This window comes from Drosophila suzukii, chromosome 2L (assembly GCF_043229965.1).
Source record: "Drosophila suzukii chromosome 2L, CBGP_Dsuzu_IsoJpt1.0, whole genome shotgun sequence".
NCBI classification, from domain to species: domain Eukaryota; kingdom Metazoa; phylum Arthropoda; class Insecta; order Diptera; family Drosophilidae; genus Drosophila; species Drosophila suzukii.
In genome coordinates this window covers 4,185,366-4,202,930 of record NC_092080.1, presented here as the reverse complement: position 1 = coordinate 4,202,930, position 17,565 = coordinate 4,185,366, and the positions used below count along the sequence as shown (strand labels likewise).

Genomic DNA, 17,565 nt, shown 5'->3' with positions numbered 1-17,565 from the left:
GATTTTAGGAAATTGAGAACTTTGCCCATATAAGCATATGTACATAGATAAGGAAATACCTGGAGCTGTAATCAGTGTGAGATAATGTTTTCAACATTTTTAAATAATTATGGATTTTCCCCCCGGATGAAGAAATGGGCGCCACGCGCCTTTAAAAAAAATAGACCTCTATTGTAATACAAAATGTTTCGAGGTGCTAGTTGATATGTGTTTTCGATCCCATAAATCTTGAATCTTCATGGAAACCAGTTGGCAATCTTTAATTATAAATTGTTGGAACATTTCCGCTCCGCTGCGACTGGAAATCTCTTTGGAAAAGGGGGCGGGGTACGGGGATTGGGGTTCGGGGTCTAAAGTGGATGGGTTCCTCGTCAGGTTGGTCGGTTGGCCGGTGGCTCTAAAGATGCGCTCAGTTGCACTGCATCCGCTTTGGGGTCTCGAGTCGCCTCAGTTGGTTAACCAGTTTCTCCCCGAGCAGCGTTAACGTTGACATTTCAAGTCAAATGCCCATAAACGGCGACCAGCCGGACGACCCCGCCCACGCCCTCCACGCCCCTCCCTCGCTTCCGTGGCCCTGCACTTCAAGAAAATCCCCTATCCCAAGGGTACTTTCATTTCTTTTTTTCTCAAGGGAACATTAGAGTTCTTAGTAGTTTAAGGCCATTATAAGAAAAATAAAAAAATATTTATTTTGAAAAAGGAATTCTGAGACTTATGATAGTGAAAATAATAACAATTTTAAAACCTTCATCCCAAGGGTAAATTTTTTAGCATTACAGTTTTTATAATTTTAGGCTTTTATTAAAATAAAACAAAGATTATTTATTTAAAAGAAATAATTCTGAGATTTTTTAACTATTACGTAAATTTGGTATTATTTCGTAAATAATACTTAAAACTTTAAAACCTAATGGTTCTGTATTTTGTATAACAGTATATAGAACAGAATTGGGCAATAAATTTCTCTATTAAGTAATTTGAGATATTTATTTTATTATATTTACCTATCTACCTATTTTTACATAGAGATATTTTTTCAAGTGCCATCTTTTCCATCAATAGCTACGATGGTGATGACGACGTTTCCAAGTGATCGCCACAACGACGATCACTGGCCCAAATTAGTAGCTTTGGTCATGGTGCGTCGCTCAGCGGGAAATACCAGGGTGAAAGGATGGGAAAGAGGGGAAAGTAGGGGGTAGATTTAGTGGGGGCGGAGGAGGAGGAGGAGGAGGAAGAACAAGAAGAGGAAGAGCCGCCGATGAGGATCGCACTGGGGTCAGAGTTCAAATAGTCGTCCAATTGAGCCAATCAGCATTTGTACGTCTGTATTTTGCCATTGCAATGCAACCAGTTTACTTCTGGTACTCGCGTCACCTCCCACTTTTTCCCTCTACATCTCTATCTTCCCCCCCATCGCACCCCCCGATTTCTTCGGGTGATCGCTATAGTCACAGCTCTTAGTTCTTAGTTCTTAGTTCGATGCCTAAGTGCAGATAATTCATTAAAATAGAATGCCAATGTCCAGAGGCAGCCAAGTGGCATCCACTTGTGCTCTAGAATCAGACACCAAAACACAGATATGCCCGCATATAAATACAAAACATATATGCACATATAGAAGGAGAGAACCGCCAGACCAGACAGCCAGCGATTTGATATATGCCCTGCACTATATTGTATAGTCCCAGATCTATAAATAAGTCTGGTCGCAGCCCCGACAAAGTCGCCTCCCGATGCGGAAGTATTTCCAGACGCGAGTTCGGTTCTTGTTCTTTGCTCTTTCTCCCCTTTTATTTTGTTCCTGGTAATTTGCCAATTACTAAACATATGAAGAGGTGTACTAGGGTAAGGTGTGCGACAAGTGAAAAGAAGAACAAACGATTGAATGTCTGGAGCGGATATATCCAAAGCAGATATTTATAGATAAATTCCTAAACCAACTGAATTATGGAACTTTACTATTCCTTTAAGTGTTTTATTTCGGTACCATTTAAGAAACAACTCTTTTAAAACTATATATCATTGTAACAAAGTCTGTAAATATTCTCTGGAACTCAGGAAATTATAGTTCCAAAGATATTTTGTTTGTTTCATTTCAGTACCATTTGAGAAACAACTCTTTTAAAACTATAATCATTGCAACAAAGTCTGTAAATATTCTTTGGAACTAAAGAAATTATAGTTCCACAGAGATTTTATTAACCTTACAGAACCGTACAGTTAAGAAAAGTTGTCTAATTAGTTTCAAAGAAGAAACCCTAATTTCTGCAATTATTTATTTCGTTCCAGAGGTTTAATGGCATCCCAGAGGCTGTATCCGAACACACAACTATCCCACCCCCGCAGAAGCCGATCTAAAGGGAATCGCCCTCGTAACCACCCACATAACATTTCGTAATTTTTCAGGATTAGGTAAATAAAGAGCCAGGAAGATCCTTTTCGTTACACTTTTCCCTAAACTCAATTGAATTGTGTTCCTCTTGGATTTCATCTGAAAAGGATATTACGCAGAGATCCTGTGCAATGATCCTCGACCTGAATTCGAGACATGGCCTAATTGTTACACATTCCCCTTGGGCAACAATGGGTAATTGTAAGATTTTTGCCGCCATCGCACGCATTAAGGACTTGCCCTAACAGTTGTGCGTCTGCAGGATATGAAATGTGCACCCAGCTAAAAAAAAAAAGAAGGAAAGAAGAAACCGTGGGAAACCTGCCCGAATGTCTGGGTTCGGCTCGGAGTTAAGGAAGAGAGTGCCGAGAGAACAATGGCCCGAAACGGAAAACTGATCGAATCGAAGAACCCCAGGCTCAAGACCAAAACCATCCAACGCTCAAATATCGATCTCTAGCGACGTTTGCTTTGCTGGTCAGGATTATGGCAGCCCAGAATCGTTCCAATTTAGCGCCCAAACGAAGCGCAGCCGAGCAGAACGACCAAGTTGATGGAGGGGCTGTACGGTATCAGGATGTTCGACTTCAGGTTACCCTATACCAAAAACTATTTTCCTTGGGTTAGAGGCACAAGTTTTTTTAATACAACTTTTGTTAAAACATCTATAATCTTTAGGAACTGCTACAATATGATCTTTTTATAAAAGAAAGAATTAGTTGTTCGAATTTTTCCTAGAATGGGGTTGTATTCGAACCTGTGTCTCATAGTTATCTAAAAAACTGAATATACCCCGTAACAGGTTAGACTACTGAAGGGTATGGAATCCCAAGTGTGCACTTAAGGGATGAAAAAAGTGATCACAGATCGAAGCAATCCACAAGTGTCGGCAGGTTGAGGCACTCTTCGCCTTATCAATGTGTTGGTGCCTATCGAAGATAGTGTGCGTGTTGAGAGCACCTTACCACAAGAACGCAGTGCAAATGACGGTGAAAGGTTTCGGGTTTCATGTTTCCCGATGGATGTCGAAGTACCAACCATACATAGAGAAAAAACTCTATCATCTCAAGTTTTATTTCCTTTAGTATAAATTATAGTTACATAGATTAAAGATCATCATTCCCACTCCTTAACTAATTATAAAAACTATATTAGTATAAAATCCAAATGGACTAAACATTTTTAAGTAGGGATGTGTAAAGGAATTTTTAAGAAATGCACACGAATTTTAATAAAGATATTGGTATACAATACAAATACTTTTCTCTCTGTACTTTTAGATATTTCAGATGGTTCAGCTGGTTCCGAGGTCGGTGGTTGGAGTACATCGAAGTGGATGGCATTGTGCAACGGAGATTCGATATGAGGTCGGGATCCGATCCTGTGCGACAGGATAAACCGAAACAGAGTTCCCCCATGCTCACTGTTTGGCTTCCCTCTGGCATCGTTGGAATGTGGAAATCTTTATCAATTAAATAATCGCCGCACACACACGCACTTACCGAGATGAGCAGGAGATGTTGTATGAAAAGGGGCCTCATCATCATCAGCTGAGCCCTGCAGGCATTGTAGGGAAATTAGAGGAGATATAGTGGGGGATATAGTGCTAGAACTCAATTATATTTCATTATAATCGAGGTACCCCTCTTGGTGGCATTTAATATAATTCTAAAAGTAACAAGATTAATATGATTTAAACAACAATTCTAAGTATGTAATAGTTTTTATTTTAACCATTTTCTTTCACATACCAAATATCATATCGATCTAAGGACTATTACGATCAAAAAACTATTCCTTTAATAATTCTTAATTACTAAATCTTGTCAATCCTTCGCAAGATGGTAGGCAATAGGGTTCTTTAGTGGGATCTGTTGACTAAACGGTGTTAGAAGATTTTCTTCAGTGATGACCTATTTAAGCAACCTCATCTGTACAGCCAGAGGAAGAACTAGGATGGAGATAGAGGATGGTGCACGCACATCACATTTGAGGGGCAGCTTGGAAAATGTGCCCAACATCCGCTCCTCTTGTCTTCTTCGATCTCTTCGAGCGCTTCTTGGAAATCGTTTAAAACCAGAACAACAACAGCAGCAAAAACTGTGGAAGATCGAACGTTCCGAGGCGTGGAAATGGCAGCAAATGAGGAGCCGAGAGGAACACACTCGCACTCCAAATGAAAATGCTGTGTAATTAATTACGCAGACTGAGGATCGCTCGGGGGTCTTGAAAAACGAGTGGTATAGATCTGGAGGTATAGGGGTTTTTGAGGAACAAAGACCTGCTGCTGCAGCAGGTTGGAATCACACACACATCCAGCATCGAGTGGCCTGAGAACCTTTCAGGAAAGTCAGCACTCGGAAAGGAAGTTATCCGAACACATGGCTTATCGACTTTATGGCACAAAAGGAAATTACACATGAAAATCGATCGTAAAAAACATAAATTTCCCATTTTACGAGCGGCAACACTTGGAAAGTGCCAGGCCTCTAATTGAAAATCTAGCCATAGTTTTATGCTCTTAGATGATCAAGTGTTGGCTGTAGACGGTCTGAGCAATTAGATAGTCACACTTTGGGCCAGATATGTGGCAGTTTGAATGAAGGAAGTGTTTTTAATGGGATGGGAAAGCAGTCTTTCAATTTTCATCGGTCATAAATGTTTAAGTTGTTTTTTTGATGATTAAGGTGCTCTTAAAAGTGAAGATGATAACTGTTGATTGCGTTATACTTAAGCTTTTTAGGGAGTTCAACATTGATCGATTATTCAATATTGAATATTCAGTTTATTAGGAAGTATTGGGAATCTGAATCAATTTCAATTTTAAAGAAAACATATAATCTTCTTTTAATTATACCATGCTTTATTACAACGTAGAATACTAAAAAGACTTATGGGAAATGATCTCAAGAAAACTCTATTATACATTCAACCACTTTTCCCAGATATGAATTACTCTGGGCAACCAAAACCGAGCTAATCACTGAACCGTAAATGAAACTCCCATAAATTCCACAGACATCGAACAGGTTGATCGATCCTCGATTTCTGTTAAACGATCACTTGATCCTCGTATCGGTCACCTAATGGGAATCTCAGCAACTCCCGACAAAGTTTAATGAGGAAGCACGAAAAAAACATAACTGGGTAGGCAGTCAAACGGATCAGTTACATGGGTCTCCCCAATCCCCCGACTCTTTTCTCCCTGCACTTTACCCGATCGACTCAACCTGATTGCCCACCCACATAATCCAGGTACGAAGACCACAGAGTTTCGCATTTTTTGGGTTTTAACTTTCATGCTTATAAGCCAGCGGAGGCACTGAGAAAAAAGTTTGGTTATTAAACATCTATTAGGAATTTGAAATGAAATTGGGATTCTAGTATAATATATAGTAAAGTAATATATTATATCATTTTTCTTAAATTTCCCTTTAATAAATATGATTTCTATTGCTACTTTATGAAATGCTCTGTTCTCTAAGGACAGTTATGATATTTTTGTCCATGTGCAGGCATGCTCATAAATGTTAAATTGATTGAGGCATATTGCCGACATATCGCGATGTTGTCTCGATTATATAACTTCCTCGAGCAGCCACAGACGAGAGCTCAAGCTCCAAACACCCAAGACTGAGGCAAAAGTGTTACAGACACGCTACCGTCCAAAACGATAGCGATACTGAATCCGATGTGGGTACCCACACCATTATTTTCCTACTCTGAGACTCCGACACCCACTGCCTTACATTCATAATCTATTTTGCCACCACACGTTGCACCGAAGACTAAGACTGGGCTTCAATCCAAAGTCGAGAGTCGGGATTTGGAGAAAGAGAGAGACAGCATCCGGAATCGGTATGCCAAAACTGAAAAGAAACGGGGAGAAATATGGGTGTGATGGTGCAAAACGATCGTTGAATGCACTAAGACTATAAATATAGGGTAAAATGGTTAATATTAGGAATTGTAAACAACTGTATAATAGTTAAGGTATAGTACTATTGGTATTGTTAATGCTTCTTGAAGTTGGATAAAAACTTTCCACCTTTCGTTTAAGCCGTTTTCCTAATAAGGATTTGTTATTATCACAAAAGTGTTTTAAATTGTATTGTAAGTCATAAATTTGCTTTTTATATCTAACAAAAATTACATAATCTTGGTTTCAGGAAAATTTTACGTGCTATTTAAAGACACAATCTTTAAAAACCCCAAAAAATATTTATTAAAATTGGCTTGTGTTTAAGGGGTTCATTTTTATTTTTGCATAACCCCGTAAAGAGTATTATTAATGAAAGATGAGAAGAATTCAGGTTTGCAATGCGGTAATGCACCGCCAAAGAAGACAGTGAACAAGATGGTAATGGTAACCAGTCCCGGGATCTGGAGAGGAGAGGAGCCGGTCCAGCAGTCAGCCAGTGGGTCGTCGTCGTCTCCATGTCGAAGACTTTGGATGTGGATGTCTTGCTGTCAGTTTCTGCGACTTCTGCACTGCGCGCATGCGCCATAAATGGCAAAAAATCGCAAAAAGGGGAAGAAAAGCATCTGCGCAGCTTTGCTTTGGGAAGATGAAGCCGATGATGATGGCGATGGAGAAGATGCGGCTGTGGAGAAATGGAGGCGACTGCCGCGGCTACTGTGCCACTGTTCCACATTCGGATTACGGAAATATCTGCACCGACAACAGGTACAGGTCGCCGACAGGTGGGGTCCGGTTCGGTTCAGATCGACTTGGTGGGGATTGGATCGGTTTTCTCACCGTTTCTGCATGACCTGCTATGGCCAACTGTGCACTGATATAAAATATAAATTTGAGGGAAAACTAAAAAACATATTTTATAAATTGGTTATCGGATTAAAACATTGTAAGTAACTTCCGAATTTTTAAGATCAGTTTTACTTTTTAAGACTATATCTAACCTTAATATTAGGTAAAACTTTGAAGAGAAATGTATCATATTTTTGAGATGATAATACATTTTTTTGAAGTCTTACAGTATTGTTTGATGTAAAAGAGTTCACTTGATAACTTTTAAGTTTAAATTAAAACAAATATTACATTATATATTTTAAGCCTAAATAAAAAATATTGTAAATAATTTCAGAACACATTTTTTAACTCATTTTAGAGGTTACAGAATCTTAAAGATCAGTTTTACTTTTTAAGGATACTCCTTATGTAGCATTGAGGTACAAACTAGGCCAATCTTTAAAAATAGAGTTATCATACTTTAGAGATGATAATAATGAAATATTTCGAAGTTCTAACATATAATTTAGTTTTTTTGTATTTAAAAATATGTTTTTATTCAACTCCCCTATTTATCCAGGTGTATCTGATCACCTGCTGCTCCTCCTGCCTTGCCTTTGGCCCCTGTTTTGCGGTTCTCGACAACTTTCACCTTTCACGTAATCTGGCAAAGCCGAACAAATCTCTTTGGGCCAGGCTTTCTCAGCTCGCCGGATCCGCTGGAGAATCATTTATTGTCGCTGCTATTTGCCAATTGACCATTTCCAGCTGGAGGAACTCAATTACATTGCCGCTCTATTCGCAATTCGCATTTGGGATCTCTGTTTATGGTTCAGGCAGCGCATCATCTAGCGGTACATTGGCCATAGATTGCGGATCGGTGGATCGGTGGATCGGCGGGGTCTGGTAATCATTGAGGTAAATTGCCAACCCCATATCCCCACATTTCTACGATTCTTGGTGCGAAGAAAGAGGCAGTCTCGATTTGGGTAAGTGGAATCTTTGGGAAATGGCAATCCCAGGCAGGATGTAACATCTTTCTAATTGCGTACCAAGGAAGTCGGTCATTTCAACTGGAATCTGGTGGGGTAGCTGAATATATGAGTTTGGAATTGATTGGTAATAATATCAATAATAATAAAGCAGAATATTTATAGGAATAATAATTATTCTTTAATTTATTATTTTATAATTTATAAAAAATGTGTTATTTTATTATTAATACTTAAAATAAAAAGTTATTAATAAATATTATATCATACTTAATAAATGATTTACTAATTAAGAAAGCATTTATTATTTTCAAGTAATATTCCCCCATATATGAACCCAAAAAACTCATATTATATCATACTTAATAAATCATTTACTAATTAAGAAAGCAATTATTATTTTCAGGTAATATTCCCCCCATATATGAACCCAAAAACTCCTCCACGTAATTGTACTATAAATCCCATTTCCATCATCTACAATAAATCTACACCTATATACTCAATTTAATTTAATATTTAAGCCCACACATGACTGGCGATGACAAAGTTTACGTTGATTTATAAAGTTCTCCCATATCTATACCCCAAGCATAATCCCTCATCCCCCACTTTGCGGAAATGGAACTACTTCACCAGGGCCAGATTCCGGAATCCGGACTAAGCTCCTCCTGATTCACTGCTTTCTCTCTCTCTGGGTGGGTGAGAAAAATTAACTTTGCATGGAATTTAATTTACGTCCCATGGGACGATGATTTCCTGCCAAAGCAGAGTCCTGCGCTCTCTCTAAGGATCTTCCCCCGGGTCCTGTGTCCATATTCCGGAGATGCAGTCCGGAGCAGCTGAGACGATGGAGGAGGATTCAGCTGCTGAGGCTGCTTCCGTCATTTCCTTGACGTAAAGGCTCCTGCCTCTCGCATTCCGTTTGCCATTTTCCGGGGGGCCAAAGAGTGGAAATGGGAAATGGCAAATGGACGAAGGGGGAGCCGCAGCTGCCGGCGGCAACGTCACGCTTCCTGCAGGATGCGACAACGTAGTCAGATGTCCAACTCGCCTCCGCACTCTCCTGGCTCACATCTGTGACCAACACGGAAAGAAATCAAGGATATCTTTTCAGGAGATTAAAAATTATAAAGGTATTTACTTTTACCATATACTTTAAAAACAATTTTGGGAATTTTAAGTTTATTTAATAAAATGTTTCAAGGATCCGTGTTCTATAAGTTTCCTATTAAAATAAAACTCATGCTTTTGAGTTTCAATTTCAATAATTTCGATAATTAACAGAATATAAAGGTTTTAAATTCTGTGATTTATAAAATTTCTATTAAAAATAATATACATTTCTTAAATTCGATGTTCTAAAACGTTCCTAAGCTTAAATATTTATAAGATATTGTAATTATTGTAAATTAAAAATAATTTAATTTTAAAGTTTATTAAATATTTTGTATATTTTTAGTTGGAATTTTATGTCATTTAAGCATAGTTTAATGTTTTTAAAACGTTTACTTCTATTGCCCGAATAGCACGATAGAAATTACTAAGCTCAACTTTTTGTAGTTGTTGTTGTAGTTTTTGATAACAGCAATGTTAATCTGCTGTAATAGAACATTTTGAACAGTCATTTTCAAGTGACCGTGTGGCCTAATGGATAAGGCGTCGGACTTCGGATCCGAAGATTGCAGGTTCGAGTCCTGTCACGGTCGAAACAAATATTTCTTTTTTTAATTTTCTTTTCTCTTTTTCTTTTTTTAAATAAGTAATAATATAATAGCAATAATAATAATAATTTTAAAAAATTATATATTATTTAATGTCCGTTTTTCGTGTATTTATATTTATTGGTATATTTATATTGTAACCTGACTGAGTGACCAATGTATTGTATTTGTTTTTTCCCCTGTGCCAATGTCCTGTGCCCTGGTGTGTACATTTCAACGGTGTCCTGGCGCTCGTCCTCGTTCTCGTTGTCGTCCTGGTCTCCTGTCGCTGCTGTTTACCCGCTTTAATCAACCCATCCAAATCCACATTCATGTCCATGTCCACGAAATGTTTTGTGCTCTGTGGGCGGGTTGGTATTTTGGGTGGCTATGGGTAGCTGGGTGTTTCCTGCCCCTTGCGTCACTTCCTTGCAAATGCTGCAGCTTCCGTTTCCGGGATATAATGTTCATATTTTCGAGGACATTTTCAGGAAATAAAGTACGTCGCCCTCAGCCCGCCCCCGCCCCGCCCCCGCCCTTTCAGCCGAAGGGGAATGCCGATAACAAACCCAAAAGCCCAGCCACCCACTGGCAACTCAACCCAACCCACCCACTAGTCACTTCCTCTTTGGGAGTCCTGGCTCCTGCCAGGAAACTTTTTGCCTTGCGCCGTGTGCGCATTTATGCCAGCCCAGAGCTGTCACAGGTCCACCCACTGACCCACCACCCATTCCATTTTTCCTCCTCTTCTGCCTCCTCCTTTCACTCTTCTCTTTTTGCTTCCGCTTTGCCAGCAGGATGCAGGATGCAGGATGGAGGATGGAGGGCACGAGGGGAGTGGAGACCAGAGTCTGTTTGAATTTTGTCGCACTTCCTGTAGGTGGAAAAGCTTCGTGCGTCTTCCGCTTTTCCAGAGCTGCTCATCAGCAACGTAATTTCCGCACAGCCAGAGCAGCTGCCTCTGTGTTCTTGGGTGGGCAAGGATTAAGGGTCCAGACAGCCACTGGAGCTGGGACAGACTTTAAGCAAAATGCTCAAAAAGGTAGGAAGCACTAAGAAAATATTCCATACTCCAAAGTTCTAAGAAGTAATATAAAGAGGGGGTCTTTTCAATTTATTGTAAGTTTTAAATATATTGTATTTAATAAGAGCCCTATAAAATATCATATACCATTTAAAATAATTTTTTGTTTAATTGTAACTATTAATTTTTATTTATTTCTTATATTGTAAGTTTTAAATATATTGTATTTAATAAGAGCCCTATAAAATATCATATACCATTTAAAATAATTTGTTATTTAATTCTAACTATTAATTTTTATTTAGTATATAGTTATGATATGATATTATTATGATATTGTTAAAATCGAAAAGAACTGTATTAAACATTATTAAAATAATATCCTTTCCTATCAAAACAAATTTGGAAAGCCTAATATTTTTGAAAATATACCTGTTACAAAATGCAATCCCAGGATTAAAAATATAAATATAAATAATACATTGTCAAAATAAATTTAGAAAACCGAATATTTTAGAAAATATTCTTTTTACCAAAGGCAATCCATCGATTAAAATTCGGAATACCAATATCTTCCATATACCCCCATGTTCTATAATGAACTTTCACCATTATGCTGATAAATTTATGACATATTTTCTGTGAGTGCAAAGTTCCCTGTCGGAGTCAGAGTTCAGGTTAATGAAGTGCCCCGACGTCGTCGGCATATCGGATCGGATTGCCCGGGCAACAAGTGTTGCTCCTGCCCACCCTTACCATCCCCATCCCCAACTCCACCTCCTCCAACGCCCCGAAACAGGTATCAACGACTCTTTGTCCGCTTGGCAGTTCATCAAATTCTCATGTGACCAAGCCAAGTAAGTTCAATTCATACGAAATTTGATATGCGCTTCACATATTTAATGACTTCTTTCGGTTGCCGTCTTTACATAACACTCGATTCGATAAACTGCCAACGATCCCAATCCGATTCGATGCGATGCGACACGAATCGGATCCCCATGTTGCACCCACCTCAGTAAACAGCCACTTGTCGCATTCGGTACTTAGAAAAAATATACTCCAAAATGGACATAAAAATAAATCATATTACCAATCGTAACCCGAAAAAAAGGTTTATCAGAATGTTCTTTTTTTAAAATCCATATTAAACTGATAATCAACAAGAACTATTTAAATTGATTTTTTTTTTAATCCAGAGTTCAATCATTTGTATTAAAATTATTTTGTAAAATATGATGTTTAATGGTAAAATATTATTTTTAAAAGGTATATATCATTCCTTAAAGTTGAATGTCTTCAGTTTCAAACAAATCGACCTTGGTTTGATAAAAATCTACACTCTTGCTTTTATAATAATTAGTAAATCATTAAGCATCAAACCATTTTTCCGAGTGTAGGGTAGGGCCTTGCCTGGGTTAAGAACGCCGCGGATATTCCCCATTTCCATGTCCAATCCCTCCGACGGGATGGGATCCCGATCCCCCACCCACTCCCAGCACGTGATGGAACGTGGATCCATCGAGGATGAGTGGAAGTGGCGGTGGCAGTGGCACTTGTGTCAGCAATTTGGGATAGATGTTGCGTGTTGCTGGCTGGCTGTTAGTTGTTAGTTGCCGGCACAAATGCCACGCCCTGGTCGAAATGCATTTGTATGCAGCGTGGCGGATGCGACGGTCCAAGCGTTTATTTCTCCATTTCTTTAGAGAGTGGGAGACCGGAGATGGAGATGGAGACGGAGGCCCAAGGAATGCACTAAACCGCTAGCCAAACAGAGAAGCCCAAAAGAACCCGAGGGTTTCGGCCTCCAGTTGAAAGAAAAAGAAAAAATAATAAAAAGGGAACGGTGGCCGCAAACAACAAGTGGGAGTCCACTGGCAGAGATTTTCGATAAGGTATAATCATCCCAATATTACCCATAGTCTGTTGTTTTCTAGGAACTAATCAAAAAGGGAAAATTGAATTTCTTAATATTGTTTAAGAAACATAAGATACAAAAATTTCGAAACTTTGCTCTATATAACATATATATTCCTAAGTTTTCTGGAAACTAATTTCCAAAGTTGTTTTTAAAGAGTTAAGTCTAAAAATATGAACATAAGATTTTATAGAATTTTCGAAATCTTATGCATATAAAAATATGTTATAAGGGTACTCTATATAAAATCATTACGTTTAATAAAAGTTAGGATCTTCGTTGTATGATATATCTTTCTTTTCAGCACTCGTTAAAGTTCTTCTCCCTAATTAACTCCCAAATTTTCTCGCCGTGCACAGTTCTTGTTATTTGAAACCCGGATTTACACCGACATTAAAAAGAAAGAATGAACAACAAATTACTTTTACCGATCACAAGCCCCAACAGAAGAAAAGAAACCAACAAAAAACACAAAATAACAAGAACAACCCAACATTAAAGTCGGATAACAACAACAACGGGGAGATAACCCGGCTGCGACTGCGCAATGACAGCTAAAAAAAAAACAGAGGACACCGGCTGAATACGAATGCATAAATTAAACCACAAGAAACAGCAACGGCGGAATAAAATTTCCTATGTACGAATGCACTTGTCCAAAGGTTCACTTCTCACATTTGATATGCCCATCCCGAAATGGAAATTGTGCATGCAGAACGGAATCCGCGGTGGGCGTCTTTGAGAACCCCAGTCCCCAATAGCCGGCGGAATGGGGACGTACGATTCGATTGTGGGGAATTCCGTTTCCTTAGAACCCCGAGCTGGTAAAAATTCTGACACTCCAAGCGCCACAAACAAATAGTGATTGGAATATTAAAAATACTTTTTTAAATTTCTCATAAAATAAATCATTATAAATTTAAATATAGCTAAAGCAATCAAATAAAAAAGTAAACTAAGTGTTATTCATCGCCTTTGGGGAATTCCAGTCACTTGAAAATAAACACTGCTTCCGCGAAACACTTTATATGCATTATAAAAATGATAACTTTAATAGGTTCCGAGTTTCGTACATGTATATGATTGGGTGTTTATATATATTGCAAATAACTATAACAAACAATAAGCAGAACAGATTTTTCATCGTAATCAAGGCCTGATAGCCTGCAGCACACAATTATCAAATCGAATCGAATTGTAATGTAAATGAATCATTTTAGCACCACCTATTGGCACCCGTCTATTAAAATTTAATGCTATTGCTATGGCTATGCGAAGACAATCTAAATTAGTTTCACAATCACTGCGAGTTTGCTAAACTGTTTAGCAATAAGAAGCCCATCGAGTCCTCCCACTTAAGCGTACAACTAAAAATATTTACACAAAATCCCAGAAGATCGCCCACTCTACTGAAAAGTCGCTAATCTCGTGTAAAACTCCTAGATCCCCAAATTCTCGTTTCCCTTTTGGTGTTTCCTTGGTTATTTCTGGTGTGCTCAGAGCCAGAGCAGGCGTTGATCCCAGGCCTGCGGCTGGGCCAAATCTCAGAGACCCGTGTGGCTCGTCTGTAGCTGCTCGATGGAAATGGATAGCTGTTCCAGGCGCTGCATCAGCTGCAGCATATTCTCCTGCGCCTTGTTGGTGTTGAACTCGTTGCCGTGCTCCAGGGAGTCCTCCTCGGCGGCAGCCAGCTCGAAATGCAGTTTGGCCAGGCTCTCCTGCTGCTCGCGGATCTTGGTCATCTGATCCATTGTGCAGCCGGAACCTGCTTGGGAATAGAAAATGTGAAGGAGGGTTAGCTAAAGTTTTGATATTATTGTTGCAGAATCTAAAGAATTCGCGTTTTGACATAGAAATCATCTTAATTTTTACTCATTTCTCTAAACCGCGAATTCTTCAGGAAATTTTTGAACATTAACTTCAAACTGCACTAAATCAGCTTAGTTTTTACTCATTTATCTAAAGCGCGAATTCTTCAGGAAATCTCTGAAAACTAAATTCAAACTGCACTCACCAAAAGCCTTCAGCTTGCCGGAGTGAAAATCATCCAGCAATCCTAGTAGGGCTCGCTCCATGTGCTTCACATCGGGAACTTCGGAGACAAAGGAATGATGTTTTATTGGACGATCGTCGAATTTAGCGCTGTGGACACTGGCATTTGGCATCGAAGCTGGGGCATTCTTGCGACGCTGCGATCGCGGTGTGTTCTGATTGCTATTACTTGGTTGATTGTTATTGTTGGGTTTTGTGCTATCGTTGTTGTTATTGTTGTTCTTGGGGGTGGTGGTGTTGTTGTTGTTGTTCGTGGTTGTGGGATCAGGTGATAGCCACTCGCTGCTCACCAAAGTGATTGCATTCAGGCTGTTGGCACTGCTGTGTGTGGGTTCCAATGGATCGCGATCTGGTCCCGGCATGGCATGGTTAACAAATAAATGGTGGGGCATATGGAAATACAAATAATAAAAAACACAAAATTAAGAAATCAAAAGTAACCAAATAAAGAAATCAATTACAAAGGTATTAGTTTAAAAAGTATTAATAAACTAAATAAAGGAAAGGAGAAAAAACATATTTTAAATTAATAAAAAATGGTATTACTAACATAAAATCACTGTATCACACTGAATTGATATTTATTACCAATACACAAAATCACATTCTTAAAAAGAGGTATTTAAAATATCCAATCAAATAGAAATGAAGCTCTTTTTGTAAGATTCCACAACTAAACCACAGCCACTGCCATGCGAACTGAACCGATTGGGAAAGCTGACAGCAAGCTAAAGGAAAGTCCTGCCACAGGCTGTTACTTTTTCGTTTTTCGCATGGGGCGGCAAGAGGCTTGTAATTTCAATTATTGAAATTATAACCACCTATCAAAGTGTCTGTGTGCGGGTGTATCGGGCGGGGCACGTGTCTATTTGGACTGTGAATAATGGAATGTAATGTATTCCGGCCATATGGACACGGGAAAAGTGCGTCATGGCTGGCCAAGGTCAATGATGGCCGTGATAGCCGGCAATTAGTCGAGGTTGCTATCATTTTTAGGAGAATTATTTGGGGTTTACTGAAAAATTGGTTCTAATATAATTAAGAATAAAGGAGTATTTGGTTTATGGATTTAAAAGGACAAAAATATATGATTACTGCTTAGCAATAGTAAAATGGTGGGTTTTTACAGAGAGATTTAGCGAAATTAATTTAAAGAACATTTCTAAAATGTTCGATAAAATATTTAGGGGCATATTTTAACTGAAAGGGGTTTACAAATATTTTTTAGAATATGTAAAAATCATGTATAGGAATTCAAATTGAAATAAAATCTTTTTCTAGGTAAGGCAAATAGCAAACTTCAAAATTATCGACTAAAAATTGTTACATTGCTTGTTCTGTAATAAGAGTTTCTACTGTATATGAAAACGAACACCTAAACTTCCCAGCTGAAGCCAAAAACCGCGATCCACAGCGACTGAAAGGCATTAAAGGGGGAGAACGATGAGTAACTGGGTTTATAGCTTCACCCACCTTTGAGCAATTTTCGTGGCCGGGTCTTGAACTCGAATCTTTCGTCTCCACCGCCGCCGCCTCCTCCTCCGCCGCCACTCCCCGCATGCGCCTGTGGGCGTGGTCGCCGCTCATTCACATATGTCACCTTCGTGGCCGCTTGACCCTGTCCCTGACTTTTGTTGTCCTTCTCCTTTTCGGATATGGTACGCTCGATGGAGCAGGAGGCGGAGTTTCTGCTGCGCGTGGTCTCCCCGCTGGATATTCCCTTGATTTTGATCTGCAAGAAAGTTTATAGTTTATAGTTTGTGTACCCAGAATCATCAGAATTCCCGGGGGAATGGGAATCTTACATTTGGAACGGCGGGCGAGGCGGGGGTGGCTGATTTGGGTGCACTTTGGCTTTGGGCTTCCTCCTCCGTTTCCACATCGTTGACCAGCTTCTGGCGTTCGACCACCTCATCGTTGGGCTCCATTTGGCTGGTTTTTGGTGCGTAAAACTATATTAAATTCTAAATTCTGTTAGGAAAGATGAATTTTCTTTGTTTTTATTTTTCCTCCCAAAAACAGTGTGACCGCAGTTGGTCAAAATATCAAACTCACAATTGCGTGGCAGAAAACAGTGTTGCTCTACTTATATTCTTTAAGAAAACAGTGCTGCTCTTCTTATTTTTCAGAAATATTAATTTGGCGGTTCTTTTGAATTGAAACTAAAAATTCAAGAAAACTTTGTTTAATTTGTTTTTAATCAAAGCCACATTTGATTGTTATCACTTAATTTAAGCCGCCTTCTTCTTGGCGAAACCCATTGTGTAGACCAAATGAATAAAGCTTAGGATGCCAACGCCGCACAATCCAGCTGTTATGCCGAACAAGGCCTTGTCCACTGGTCCGCCTTTCAGAAAAACAGGCAATTCGTTGACGGCCTATAAAAATTAAAAATCTTTATATGAAGTTAAAGTTTTAGGACTCTTCAACTCACCTGGAAAACCTTCATTTTGTTAGAAAGACCATCGGGTAGAGCCATTTTTGCTGGGATTTGTTATGTAACTGTTGAATATATCAAAGTACAAACTTTTTACTTAAAATAACCAACTCACTTAACGTAACTTAACTTTTTAAAACGTAATGTTCTATTTTTTTGTATTCCAGTTAATTTTATATTTTGAAAAACACTCACCTCCAAAAGTGCGACAATTAGTGAATTGCAATTGACTTGCTGCAATTTCTTGTAACAGATAAAAATAGAATTATTCACAGATGATTCTAAGCAAAAGGG

At 38.8% G+C, this 17,565-nt stretch overlaps 2 protein-coding genes, 1 long non-coding RNA gene and 1 other non-coding gene across 10 annotated transcripts; 2 read left to right on the top strand and 2 right to left on the bottom strand.

Annotated features, from left to right (window-relative positions):
* Positions 1-1,574: 1,574 nt before the first annotated feature.
* On the top strand, positions 1,575-3,994 carry LOC139352196 (uncharacterized). 4 transcript variants are annotated; one of them, XR_011603629.1, is made up of 4 exons: positions 1,576-1,848; positions 2,293-2,415; positions 2,503-2,596; positions 2,658-2,993. It is a non-coding gene; the product is annotated as an uncharacterized lncRNA (long non-coding RNA). The 4 variants fall into 4 exon arrangements; XR_011603628.1 differs by having other exon boundaries at positions 1,575-1,848; positions 2,293-2,596; XR_011603627.1 differs by having other exon boundaries at positions 1,584-1,848; positions 2,503-2,993.
* Positions 3,995-9,773: 5,779 nt separating this feature from the next.
* TRNAR-UCG (transfer RNA arginine (anticodon UCG)) lies at positions 9,774-9,846 on the top strand. Its single transcript has one exon. It is a non-coding gene; the product is annotated as a tRNA-Arg (tRNA).
* A 3,959-nt stretch (positions 9,847-13,805) lies between these two features.
* On the bottom strand, positions 13,806-16,883 carry LOC108021551 (coiled-coil domain-containing protein 28A). 4 transcript variants are annotated; one of them, XM_017090338.4, is made up of 4 exons: positions 16,640-16,883; positions 16,308-16,566; positions 14,797-14,874; positions 13,806-14,550 (listed from the first exon to the last, which is right to left on the bottom strand). In XM_017090338.4, exons 1-4 carry the CDS (start codon positions 16,760-16,762, stop codon positions 14,327-14,329), a joined length of 684 nt encoding a protein of 227 aa, XP_016945827.3. In that variant the 5' UTR covers positions 16,763-16,883; the 3' UTR covers positions 13,806-14,326. The 4 variants fall into 4 exon arrangements, with proteins under 4 accessions (XP_016945827.3, XP_016945836.3, XP_016945811.3 ...); XM_017090347.4 differs by having other exon boundaries at positions 13,806-14,547; positions 16,640-16,879; XM_017090322.4 differs by having other exon boundaries at positions 14,797-15,183; positions 16,640-16,878.
* Positions 16,884-17,003: 120 nt separating this feature from the next.
* Positions 17,004-17,557, bottom strand: COX7AL2 (Cytochrome c oxidase subunit 7A-like 2). Its single transcript, XM_017090359.4, has 3 exons — positions 17,467-17,557; positions 17,269-17,336; positions 17,004-17,212 (listed from the first exon to the last, which is right to left on the bottom strand). The coding sequence occupies exons 2-3, from the start codon at positions 17,311-17,313 to the stop codon at positions 17,066-17,068; spliced, it is 192 nt and encodes a 63-aa protein (XP_016945848.1). The 5' UTR covers positions 17,314-17,336; positions 17,467-17,557; the 3' UTR covers positions 17,004-17,065.
* Between the last annotated feature and the right edge of the window lie 8 nt (positions 17,558-17,565).